Source organism: Perca fluviatilis, chromosome 14, assembly GCF_010015445.1.
Source record: "Perca fluviatilis chromosome 14, GENO_Pfluv_1.0, whole genome shotgun sequence".
Taxonomy (NCBI): domain Eukaryota; kingdom Metazoa; phylum Chordata; class Actinopteri; order Perciformes; family Percidae; genus Perca; species Perca fluviatilis.
The window spans coordinates 30888345-30901228 of record NC_053125.1 but is presented as its reverse complement, the minus strand read 5'-3'; the positions used below and the strand labels follow the sequence as shown (position 1 = coordinate 30901228).

The following is a 12884-nucleotide window of genomic DNA, read 5'->3' as shown; positions in this document are numbered from 1 at the left end:
GTTATGGTTCTAATAGTTGATAATGGTTCTGTGATATAATATATTATATATTATTATGTTGTTTAATTTATTGGGCAATAAAGACATGATTTTTGTTAACAAAGAAAGTGTTTCTGAATATCAATGACATTCAAAACAGTGATAACTGAAATGGATATACAACACACCATGCAGTGTGTATACAAATATTTATTGCAAACAGACCTAAGTAGTACACAGATAAGAACATCTGCACCACCACCACCACCAAAGTGAACATAAAAGAACTATAATATATATACACATGCATATGACACTGTTGTCAAACCCCACAATACACACACTTGCAGATGGCATCTTGAAAGTTTGTGATCAATACTTGTCGCCTCTGGTGATGTAGCAGCCAGTTAGCGACAATGTATGATGACGTAACCGTAACCAAGTGGTCTCTATGCGTCAGCACCCTTAGTCTTTTTCTACCTGCCGACGCAGCAAGCACTCAAACCAGACATCCTGACTCAGACGGAAATAGTGGGGGAGGTAGAAAGCTACACCACACACACACACACACACACACACACAGCAATGTTTGTTCTTAGTGCACATGGGCACACACACAATGCTACGTTTCCTAGCAACCTTCCTCTGTGAGTGCATCAGTTTCCTCTCAGATTAGAGGGCTGTAGCACATCACCAGGGTTTCTTTGCCCTAACTTGTGTAACCAAGGGTTTTAAATGTTGTTAAATGTTTTAAATTATGAACCAAGACGGCACTGCAACTCTTCTCAGTTATTGAAAACAGTCAATGGAAACTAATGTCAGAATCCCCCACTTCCACTTTACCAGTGCTTAATTTGTAAAGTGGGAGGTCCCGGAGCGCAGAGGGGGGGGTGGATCCGGCGACTCAAAAAAATGACACTGCCTACGTAGCTTCTCTGACTAAAAAAACCTAAACAACGCTGTGTGTAAATCAGGGCAATGTTTCTTTTTATTTCAGAACATGCACTGCATCGGTGCGAAATGTAAAAAAAGCAGCAATTATCCATCGGACTATTAAATTAACCAAAAAACCCACCGTGGTCTCCACATTCTTGATCGGCAGAAACGTTTTTTGCTTGTTTGGGATCCGACTGGCCAGCGTATGTGAACAAGGTAAGCAAACTTTGTTGTCTTTTTGACATTTTTCCCCTGAGTTAAATGAGGTTATAACAGCAATCTCAACCATAACAAGCCTTATGTCACAAGAAGTGCAGCGCCGCGCTGTTGAAGTGTCTCCCCTCCCTCCGTCCCTCTCCCCCCTCCGTCTTACCCTGAAAATTCATCTCAAAACGAAAATGCAAACACAAGATTTTTGTGGATCTTCAATGGGGAATAAAGACTAACAAGACAGATAACAACATTCAACACTACACAAACAGTAATTAAATTTTTTCATTTAGGCAATTAATAGTGACACAGGAGGTGCCGGATCCAATAAAAAAGGTTCCGGATCCAATGTCGGAGGTGCCGGAACATGTTCCGGCTCAAATTAAGCACTGCACTTTACCATTCACAATAAAAGCTCTATGACACAACTTCTCTCGCACACCATAAAAGTGTATTTTGACTTTTCTACCGCATACAATGGGCGCATCGCGGGCTGTCTACTTCTGTGGATAGAGCATATTTTATTATTAAACTGTTGTATCTTTAAGTAGCAATGATGTGATGATGAAACATTACAGCAAAAAGCAACACTGTTGCTGCACACAAGGCGAAGAGAATGTTGGCAGAAAATGCTTGTTGTGTAAATTCACGAGTTAATGTATTTGACGGGTTTTTCTAACGTGACAGCTGCTCATTCTACAGCTCTAAGGTACTTTGAAGTGATGCAGCAGATTTAAACGTTAAACTCAAGAGATGTATTTTATTATTTTGATCTGACACTCCCAAAATGAGACAACATTGAAATCATCAGAGTGAAATAAATTCTAACAGTTTTCTAATCACTATGTTCTATTATTATATAAAACATAATTTAAAGTGGTAATGTTACAGTTTGAAGGAAATAAACTAAACAGATTAATAACATAGTGACCTATTAATGTAAGCTATGTTGTATAGAAGCTTCTTTCAGGGCCAGCGTGGGTAAATGTTCACAGAAAAATACAACATAATCAGTAGTTGATAAAGCAAAAAAATAACCTTACAAATGAAATAAAAACCGTTAAATCTTGATCAGACATTAGGCATTTTAATAAGCTTTCCCATGGCAGAAAACAACATTGCATCGTGATGCAGATAGTAAGCCTCTTGTAACTGTGTTTAGTGCCATAACTAATGTAACGTTACGGCTCAACAAGTTTACTTTTACAATTTCATTTAACAGTGCGCATTTTAATGGTGCAAAGAGGTTCTTAACCAAAGTTTATTTGAAGATATTTACAGTGGCTGACAGGGGTAAACGCCCTGCAACTTAATGAAACACATGCAAATAGACAAAAGACGATCAAATTAAGAAAACATCTTCATTAATTTAACAACACATGCGCAGCATTCAGCAGTACTTCACTACAATCATTTACAACAGAAACAGAAAGCTTTGTTCTCTGGAAACTACCAAAGTATCAGATATCAATGTGGTGGTAGTTATCACTAATATAAGATAAGCAATCCAACAAAACCTGTCGGGTCAGAAAACAGTAAAAAACTACAACAGTCCATGATTTGATGTGCTCGACATTCAAATCTTCGAACCATCTGAATAAATAAAAAAAAACTTTTTTGGAATTCACAAATCTCCTTGCCATTTTACGGTCACAAAAATATTTTTCTTACAACAATATAGAAAAAAAAAGCTTTAAAGATATGAGTAAGAAGTGTAATGTCCAGCCATAATCCAAGAGTCATAAATTTGGTTTTCTCCTGTTATCCAGATGCTTAAACAGGTCAAAATGGTTAATGAAAAATATAACAAATAAATAAAAAAAACATGTCTGAAGATCAGCACAGAACAAGATAAACAAAGTGATTTGTCACACAGACTCTTATTTATACAACAAACAAGATGTACATGAAAGTCAACGCAACAGGTCACCTTCAAATAATAAGCTGTAACATAATAAAAATGTGATTATGTAATCAGATTTGCATGCTTGAATGAAAAGACTGGGTTCACAAACTCAAACACAGAAGCCCGATCAGTTTGATCAGTACATCCTGATACAGAAGTTACTGTTTTTGCATATTATCATGAAACAAGATCAAGATAAGACCGAAAAAAGATAGAAAATGAAAATGAGCAGTTTACTGTTAACGAGAAGTTTCCAAGCAGCTGCCTAGTAGTGACTGATCTCTGACAAACATTGTATCAACAGTAACTTATTTAGGCTTCTATGTACAATGTGCAGAAAGAGTGCAAATAAAAATGAATAAATACAACACATGAATTTGATCTCCTGAAAAATGTATCAAATACCATTGACTGTTGATATTAATGGACAGAGAATGTGTGATTTGCTATGAGTCGTTGATTTTGTCGTCACATCTGCAGCCACCTTGGTTGCGGATGCGACGATTTTAGATGAGAGGGAAGAGTGAGGGACGAGCCCTTACACTCTACGTTACGTTACACACTTTCACTGGCAATCTGGATGGAACTGCTGCTGAAACCTAGCCTACATAATTCAAGGTAAAAAAAAGTTTTAATAGCTTTGCTAGGTTTTAAATATATCTTTGTCCTATAGTTATATTATATATAAGACAGGCCGCAAACTGTCAATCACATCATAGCCACGCCCTAAAACATACTAGGGCTTTGAGCTTTGCCCAAAAATCATGTTCGAAGTTCGTTTGTTCATTAATTTTAATATTCAAATGTATGCAAATATTTATTAATAATATTTTGACAATTTTCTTTTAAATTAAAAGTCAGACCCTGGATTAAACACAAGCAGTATGCTTTCGATAGGAAGTTCGGAGCTATCACCGTAGTCTACGTAAGTGGTCTGATGTTTATACTCCACTGTGTGTGTGTGTGTGTGTGTGTGTGTGTGTGTGTGTGTGTGTGTGTGTGTGTGTGTGTGTGTGTGTGTGTGTGTGTGTGTGTGTCGAGCTGGCGTGTGTGTGTGGGGGGAGTGTGTGGTAGAGCGAGAAGTGAGAGAGTGATGGTGATTACCTCATCGGAGTGATTAGTGACTCTAGAGTCATAGTGAGAGAAACAAAGTGTCTCCCCTGTTCTTTCTGACCACGGTGGGACAAGTTAACCCTCTCCTTGATCTCATGTTGTTTATGGAGAAGGAGAACCAGGAAATGAGTCGGGGGGGGGAATTCAACGCAACCAAGCCACGGCCGAGAGACGTGTGTCGCCACGACGTGTAGTTACATTTTGAATTGCGTGAAAAAGCCTCGGAATCTGAATTGAAAACGTTTAACAAGCAAACACATTTACAAAAAATAATGCCCACAACAGGTTTCAATATTAAAGGGGCTATATGTAGGTTTTTACTTAAAAAAATCTTTAAGATAGAGTTTTCATTTGTACATTTATGAGCCAACCATAATGTAATAGAAAGAATGACACCTTGACTGTCCACCACGGTTGCCTCTATCAGCCTGTAGGCTCAATTGTGTGTGGAGGAGTCGGGTCCGAATTGGCGAAAATTCACAAAATGTGACGTCATGCGCGCGTTCGGCCTACTTGGGCCGCTTAGGCTTACATCCGCGACGGCAGCCATTAGTAAACAGCGGCAATCGCTAGCAGTAGCTAGTGTTTCAAATGGACTCTACGGACAGAAAGAAGCGACCAGCCTCCAGCACAATCCACACACCCACAGGAACTCCTCGTAAGTTTAAAAGAAAAAAAATTTCTCGGGGAAAGGACGCCGGCCGGGAGGCGCCCGGGAAAGGACGCCGGGAGGCGGCCGAAAAGGCCGGCCAAAACAACGGCATGGGCCGCCACTTGCGATCGGGGAAATGAGGGGCCACACGCCGGCCAAAACAACGGCACGGGCCGCTACTCGCAGGACACGGGAAATGAAACGCCACAATAACGAGACGGTTGGGGTTAGGTAAAAAAAAGAACGGGGTAAGGAACCGTCAAACGTGGGACACGCCGACAAAGGTACTGCCACACGCGGGGCGCGATCCCCGGTCTCCGGCGTGAAAGTCCTGTGTTGTTTGTTCTCGTACGAGCGTGCGCACCGAGAACGAGCATGAGACTGGCTGCAGTTCCTCTAACGGCCACTGGTGTCAGTAACAGTTCGAAATTTCAGAACTTACACAATGCTCCTTTAAGGACTGCAAAATATTCGTTTGAACATCATAGTTTTAAATATTCCAATAATATTTGAATAACGAAGTTTGGAGTCAAAGCCCTAAAACACCCCCTGCTTTTTGTCAATTTTTAAATCAACAAGCCCATAATTATAAATAATAAAATTAACATAATCCTGTGTTGCAGAAGACTTAAAACTAGCGATTGAGACCATAAACTCATTATGAAAATGTTTACTGAGGTAATAAATCAAGTGAGAAGTGGGTCACTTTCTCATAGACTTATGTAGAAACCGACCTCCTTTTGCAACCGCATGTGTCGCCCCCTGCTTGAATTCAGATAGAATGCAGGTTAAAGGCACTTCCGTATTTGCAGCACTTCGCCGGATGCGTTGTCCATTAATATTATACAGTCTATGATCAAGACATTAATAATTCAGAAGGATGTTGTCATTCTTTAGAATCATAACTCTGAGGCTACTGCTGGGAAAATGACTTATCTAGTCGAGACTAGGAGACTTTGTCATTAAACCAACAACCACAGCCACAAAGGAGGCAGTCATGACTATAACAGGCTTTTTGTGGATCATATTTAGTGTTGAATTCAGATCAGTCTGACAGAATCAGACAGGTATTTACCATAAGTCTCATTTTGTTGTTTGAAACTTCAACAGATATAAGAAATTAACCTGGAAGAGAACGTGGATGGGGGGTGGGGACAACAGAAAACAACAGAGGAAAAAACAATTTCACAAAGCAACGAAACCTGCAAGAGAACGGGGAGGGGGACTCTGGGCGGAGAAAGACAAACAAACAACAACAAAGAGACAGCCAGCTGAACAACAGCAATAAACAGCTGATATAAGAAAACAACTGAGGGAAAATGAAAAGGAGGAACAGTCAAGCAAAATAAATAAACAACACTGCACAGACATGAGAACTAGAATAATAACAATAATAAATAATTGAATGATTCACCATCCGCCCCCTCCCTCATCCTGTGCTCCTTCCTCCCCTTCTCACAGCAGCAAGCACGTAACTTCTTTGCCTGCATCTTCTCCCTATTAGCCTATAAAATGACGTGTTTTCTTTACATTACATTACATGTCATTTAGCTGATGCTTTTATCCAAAGCGACTTACAATTAAGTGCTTTCAACTTTGAAGGTACAAACTCCAGACAACAAGTAGTAAGTGCAAGTACATTAGCTTTAAATAAGCAAAGCTACAAAGAGACATGAAAGTGCAGGTTTAAGAGTTTTTTGTTTGTTTTTTATCCGAGGTGTAGTCGGAAGAGATGTGTTTTTAGCCTTCGGAGGAAGATGTGTAGGCTGTCGGCCATCCTGATGTCGATGGGGAGCTCGTTCCACCATTTGGGAGCCAGGACAGTGAACAGTCTGGATTTCGTTGAGTGATTAGTTCTCCCTCGCTGTGAGGGGGCAGCAAGCAGTTTGCAAGCAGTTTTTCTCATGCGGTACGGGAGAAGAGTATTCAGTACGGTCAGAATATAAAAAGAAACATTTCAATGTCATCATCTTTATTAAAAGCTTTGATTACTAAAGGGTTTGCTTGGCTCCACAACATTCTTTAACATTATATGAAGGAGAATGCATGAAACAGTTACAGAATCTAAACTATTCATATTATTATACAATAATGTTATATGAAGGAGAATGCATGAAACAGTTACAGAATCTAAACTATTCATATTATTATACAATAATGTTATATGAAGGAGAATGCATGAAACAGTTACAGAATCTAAACTATCTTTTTTATTGTGCAAAATACAAAGTAGTAAAATGAACTTAAATAAATACACATACCAACATGCTTCCTTTTCAAAACAAAATAGTTTAATAAGATTGCTGTTTAAACACTACCTTGACCACAGTTAACATTAGGTTGTTGTAGAAAAGTGGGCGGAGCTCCGCTGTCAGCTGCTTAGGTGTTTGAATAACGTTAGTAGTTTGGCGGAAGTATTTCGGCGAGGTAAGAATCTTAAATCCGGCGTTTTAATCATTGCTCTGAACCCGTCTTTCTCAACGGTCTGTAGCGGGACCGGAGGTGGATTGTTATTATGTTGCATGCTTGAAGTGACATGTCTTAATGTTAGCACGGCCGAGTAACGTTAGCTCGACGAGTACAGTCAGCACGACTTTGTAAAACCAAAAAACCTACTTTTTGGCACACGTTCTGCTGTGTCATTATGTTCTACTAGTTCTGCAGCTTCAATTTCGGAACGTTCAATGTCTATTCTATCCATCTTCACTGTAACGTGACACCAGAGCACTACTGTTTACCCTCACGATGCTTCCGGGTGCAGGCGGTAATGGTCAGAAATTCGGCGGGAGCGGGATGAAGAAAACAGTCCCGTGCAGGGCTCTACCATAGACTGTAAACGCAACTGGTGAAATTTAGGGGTTATTCTGTTTCTAGCTGATACACAACAAGAACTTAAACTAGACTTTAGATCTCACTTGAAACCCCCTAACCTAAACACCCATATGCCTGCTTTTATGTTCTCTGTATCGAGATGACAATTTAAATATCATACAACCAACAAAACCAGCAAGCCCAGCAACAACCAACTACCCAAAGATTTCCACCAGTGTCTTGTCCTCTCCCAGTGTGTCCAACTGTGTGACCTGCAGAGCAGAAAGAGTTGTGAGGAATCAGCTGTCAGGAGAAGACTGAAGAACCCAACAGAATTCAGTTTCCTATTCAGTCTCACGTCAGACATTATCTGCTGACTCACAGCAGCTGTTCTCTACAAAGTAATCTTCGGAAAACAGTTTGCTAGTGTAAGACCGTCCAGCGCCCACGTCGCTTAAATAGCAAATGCACCTGCGCCTATCTTTGCGCCCATGAGCATGCTGGTCTTACAGGGAGGTGTGTTCAGGTGCATTCGTGCACAGTGCGCACACTATGCTTGTTACACACACAGGGACGTACAGCAGCAAACACACATGCAGAAGATTACAAATAAAAATATTACGGTGCAAATCCTCCATCATAACAGCAATGCTGCAAGGTCCAAACGCGCCTGGCTTTTAAAGGGAATGGGAGATGATCTCTGATTGGTTGATTGCATGTTACGCCCAAAACACACCTCTGATTAATGAAGACACTAAGTACAACCCTTTAGAACCATGCGCCTGGTGCACAGACCCTTTTTTCCACCGTCAAAAGAGCAAAAGTGGATTTGGACACGCCCTAAATGCACCTAGGGCCCTGAGACTCAACTCTACAAACTCACCTGAGACTGACACATTTAGCTGGATGGTGCTGTAGAGTTTAGGTTCTTCTCCCCCCCTGATTATAACTCGACACTGGTATGTTCCGGTGTCGTTGACGCTGACGTTCTTTAGAACAACAGAAACGTCTCCGTCCTTCATCTCCGGATTAGTCAGGTTTACTCGACCATGATATGAGGGGAGCTGGTAGTTCTCATATGGACGGTTACCTCTAAAGAAGAAGACATATTTCTCTGACCCCAGGTCAGGTCGGCTCCACAATATCCCTGGGATGTCAGCATCTCTGGGACCCTGACAGTGAAGAGGCACGTCCTGTCCAGACTTTGCGGTGATAATCTTTGTGTCTGAACAGAAATATTGAGGAATCCAAAGAAATGCGGGAAGCAAAAGTCAGTAATGCATCTTTATTGTGAGCAGTTCATTTTCAGACATATAATCTATATAATAACAAGAAAGAACTACAAAAGAAACATGTATTAAATTATTCAAACAGCAAAATGTCTGATGTTTTTATTACTTCCATGCCATCATTTAGAAGTAGTAATCCCAGTAACACAAACAGCTCACCTTCTCCAGCCAGAGAAAATATCCATAATGATGTGAATAAAACAGATCTGAGTCCAGCCATGAGAGCAGAGATGCTGCTGAGAGTAAAAGCAGTGATAATGGAAATACTACCATTGAAAATGAACTGGCCCGGACAGCTCAGCATCTTACAAAAGAGATCTGCAGGGAAATGGAGGAGGAGGCAATGACGTCTTGTTTGAAAATTGATCTGCAAGCCCCACCCAGTGGTCTTTAGAGTTAACGCAACGTTAACCCATTTTGCATGACAGTCCTCTGCAGTAAGCAGGGCTGTGTGGGTGTAGGGTTGGGTACCGTTTGGATTTTTACGATTCTGATGCCGAACCGGTACTTTTATAACGATTCCAATTCCTAAACGATTCCTGAACCGATTCTTGAAAAACTGAAAAATGACATAAAAGAAAGGCTTTTTTATGGAGTTTTTTTAAAATTGAAAATGATTTAAATTTAAGAATATATTAACGTTTTAAAGTACTTAAATATATAATAAGTACACCTAAGTCACCTAACACAATAATTTAACAAATAACAGTTACAGTATTAACAAGCAACAACAAAATAAATGTTGAGTTGATATGCCAACAAGCTTCAAACTTTAGCAGTTCTTTTACAGAAAAAAAGTATGGACGCAAATGTATTTCTTGAATAAACAAGATTTTTCATATGTGTGATCCCACAATTCTGGCATGATATTGTGATAATCCAGCAAACCACAACCATGAACTAGACCTAGCCGTGAGCTTTTGGCTATGGTTAGCAGAAGGCTAAACTATTAGTGACATCTTCTCTCATCTCTGAAACCCTTCAGTGATATTGACACGTGTTTTATGTCTTTTCATGTCAGACTCTCATTTAGTCACAGGATACATTTACACAAGCTTCAAAACAGGGCCAAGAGGGGAGACATCATTCAATGTTTTCTCTCAGAACACTTAAAAGTACAATATAATGAAAGATTGTTATGGAAAATATAAACCTACCTGAAAATGACCATAATATGGGCGCTTTAAAATATTAATGGGACATTTAGGAAAAAGAGCTTTTTCTATAAAATAAGTTAATAATAATTTGTGATAGAAAGATATATACATTATTGATCCACAATTGCTATTGAAGGTCCCAGTAGCTTAAAGACATCACACACAACATACACACACATCATAAACAGGGTGAAAAAATAACAAACAACAAACAAATCCACATGAATAATATTGTCAATAAAAGATACTAAATAAAAAATTCACATGAATATACTAAGGGATCTATACGATATATATATATATATATATATATATATATATATATATATATATATATATATATATATACACACACATGGGAAAAGTTACTACATTTACATACTGTGAATTGTTTTTAAATCGAAAATCGATTTTGAATCAAATCGTGACATTTTCTTAATCGTGCACCCCTATATCTTACCATCTCTGCACATTTGCTTGAAATGAATTCATTTTAATCTCTTTAAGACATTATATACGTATATAGAGAACATTATTCACAGCCAGCTCACTGCATTACTGTTCAGCTGTTAAAAGTTTATTCATTTTGAATTACATGATAAGGGTAGATAAAGGTGTGGTCATCCAGAGGGATTGACGACATATAGTTTCATAAAAAAATACAATTGATTATGAAAATGAATCTATATTACAACATATAATCTATATAATAACAAGAAAGAACTACACAAGAAACATGTATTAAATTATTCAAACAGCAAAATGTCTGATGTTTTTATTTCTGTAATGCCATCATTTAGAAGTAGTAATCCCAGTGACACAAACAGCTCACCTTCTCCAGCCAGAGAAAATATCCATAATGATGTGAATAAAACAGATCTGAGTCCAGCCACGACAGCAGAGATGCTGCTGAGAGTAAAAGCAGTGATAATGGAAATACTACCATTGAAAATGAACTGGCCCGGACAGCTCAGCATCTTACAAAAGAGATCTGCAGGGAAATGGAGGAGGAGGCAATGACGTCTTGTTGGAAAATTGGTCTGCAAGCCCCACCCAGTGGTCTTTAGAGTTAACGCAACGTTAACCCATTTTGCATGACAGTCCTCTGCAGTAAGCAGGGCTGTGTGGGTATAGGGTTGGGTACCGTTTGGATTTTTACGATTCTGATGCCGAACCGGTACTTTTACAACGATTCTAATTCCTAAACGATTCCTGAACCGATTCTTGAAAAACTGAAAAATGTCATAAAAGAAAGGCTTTTTTATGGAGTTTTTTTTTAAATTGAAAATGATTTAAATTTAAGAATATATTAATGTTTTAAAGTACTTAAATATATAATAAGTAAACCTAAGTCACCTAACACAATAATTTAACAAATAACAGTTACAGTATTAACAAACAACAACAAAATAGATGTTGAGTTGATATGCCAACAAGCTTCAAATTTTAGCAGTTCTTTTACAGAAACATTATTATATTTCCCTTCTCTGGCAAGCTACTACACCTCTCCTGACTTATGGCATGTCCTGCACAGGAGAAAACTCTCTCAGATAGTGTCCAAGAGGTCTGTACACACACAGGTAGGAGTTTGAAAGGGCAGACAATTTGGGGAGGCTATCCTGCCTCCCCCACCACCAGGCTACAGGGTCTTGTTCTGAACGATAGACTAGCAGAGCAAGTGTAATGTTTACTAGCGATCACGTGCAGTCAGTGAATGGTTAATATGCTTTTACGTCCGTTTTGGTGAGCCCAGAGGGAAAATATGCCATTTTAAAAGTGGCCTCCATTTACGGTAGCTAGCTAACGGTAGACTACAGAAGAATTGTGATATTTTTAAATCCGTTTTGGAGTGTGTACAAAAAGCCGTCAATCAGCAGGGTTTGTAGAGAATGTCCGAGAAAAGCGCGGCCACGCGCTTCACACAGTGTGCGGGCACGTGCGCCACTCGGCAGAAAAGGGAGAAAGAAAAAAGAGGCTGCCGCTGTCCGGAGCAACAGAGGGAAAATATGTCAGTCGGAACAGACGTGAGGAACCGAAATTTGCATTCTAATCCGGTCCGAATACTACCGTTTGCGTAGGAACTGGTACCATAGTGGGACCTGGTTTCGGTACCCAACCCTATGTGGGTGTGGTTCTGTGATGTCTTGCTAGGCCATGGCTGGAGATTATAAATGCAACTTGGATCACCTGGCTAATCCCAGGTGTCATTATTTTCATTCATAGGAAGATTGTGCATAAGGATGTCACATTTGTGCAGGTTAAATACAGAAATGTTCCCTGCATGATATGCTCGAACAAATAAGCTAACATCTAGTATTAAATAACTTTTTCATCAATTTCTTTTTGTCACACAGTGCCTCTTTGATCACAGTCAGTACTGTAGGCATACTTTAAATAGTGGAGCAGAACAACAGAATGGAGGATTTACTTATTGGCTTCAGGCTCGTCACAAAGATCAAGGATTTAGGATGAAACTCCTCCCTGTGCAGGTGTGTGTTTGATGTAGAGCAGGAGTGGAGGCGTCCTAGTGCCCTCCAGCTGCAGTGGTTCCCAAACTACAGGACACACATCCTTGGGTGGTGGTGGGGGGAGGGGCGCGTGGTTCTGCTGCACTGCTAGAAAGCGTCACAAGTTTGGGAAGACTGCTAAAATAACAGTTAAATATGATCCTGTGACTCTTACACAAGTCAATTACATTAAATACTGTCACTCACGCCAATATTAATTCCTTGTGTTGATATTGTTTTTTGGGGGGGGGGGAGAAAAGAAGGGGGGGGTTTTTTTTTTTTTTTTTATGTTATTTTTTTTTTTTAGAAAGAGGGAGGGGGGGG

At 39.5% G+C, this 12884-nt stretch overlaps 1 protein-coding gene across 2 annotated transcripts; it reads right to left on the bottom strand.

The window, feature by feature from the left end:
- Positions 1–6622: 6622 nt before the first annotated feature.
- LOC120572907 (butyrophilin subfamily 2 member A2-like) lies at positions 6623–11202 on the bottom strand. 2 transcript variants are annotated; one of them, XM_039822427.1, is made up of 3 exons: positions 10886–11202; positions 8491–8832; positions 6623–7879 (listed from the first exon to the last, which is right to left on the bottom strand). In XM_039822427.1, exons 1-3 carry the CDS (start codon positions 11028–11030, stop codon positions 7776–7778), a joined length of 591 nt encoding a protein of 196 aa, XP_039678361.1. In that variant the 5' UTR covers positions 11031–11202; the 3' UTR covers positions 6623–7775. The 2 variants fall into 2 exon arrangements, with proteins under 2 accessions (XP_039678361.1, XP_039678360.1); XM_039822426.1 differs by lacking the exon at positions 10886–11202 and adding an exon at positions 9056–9492.
- Positions 11203–12884: the final 1682 nt, after the last annotated feature.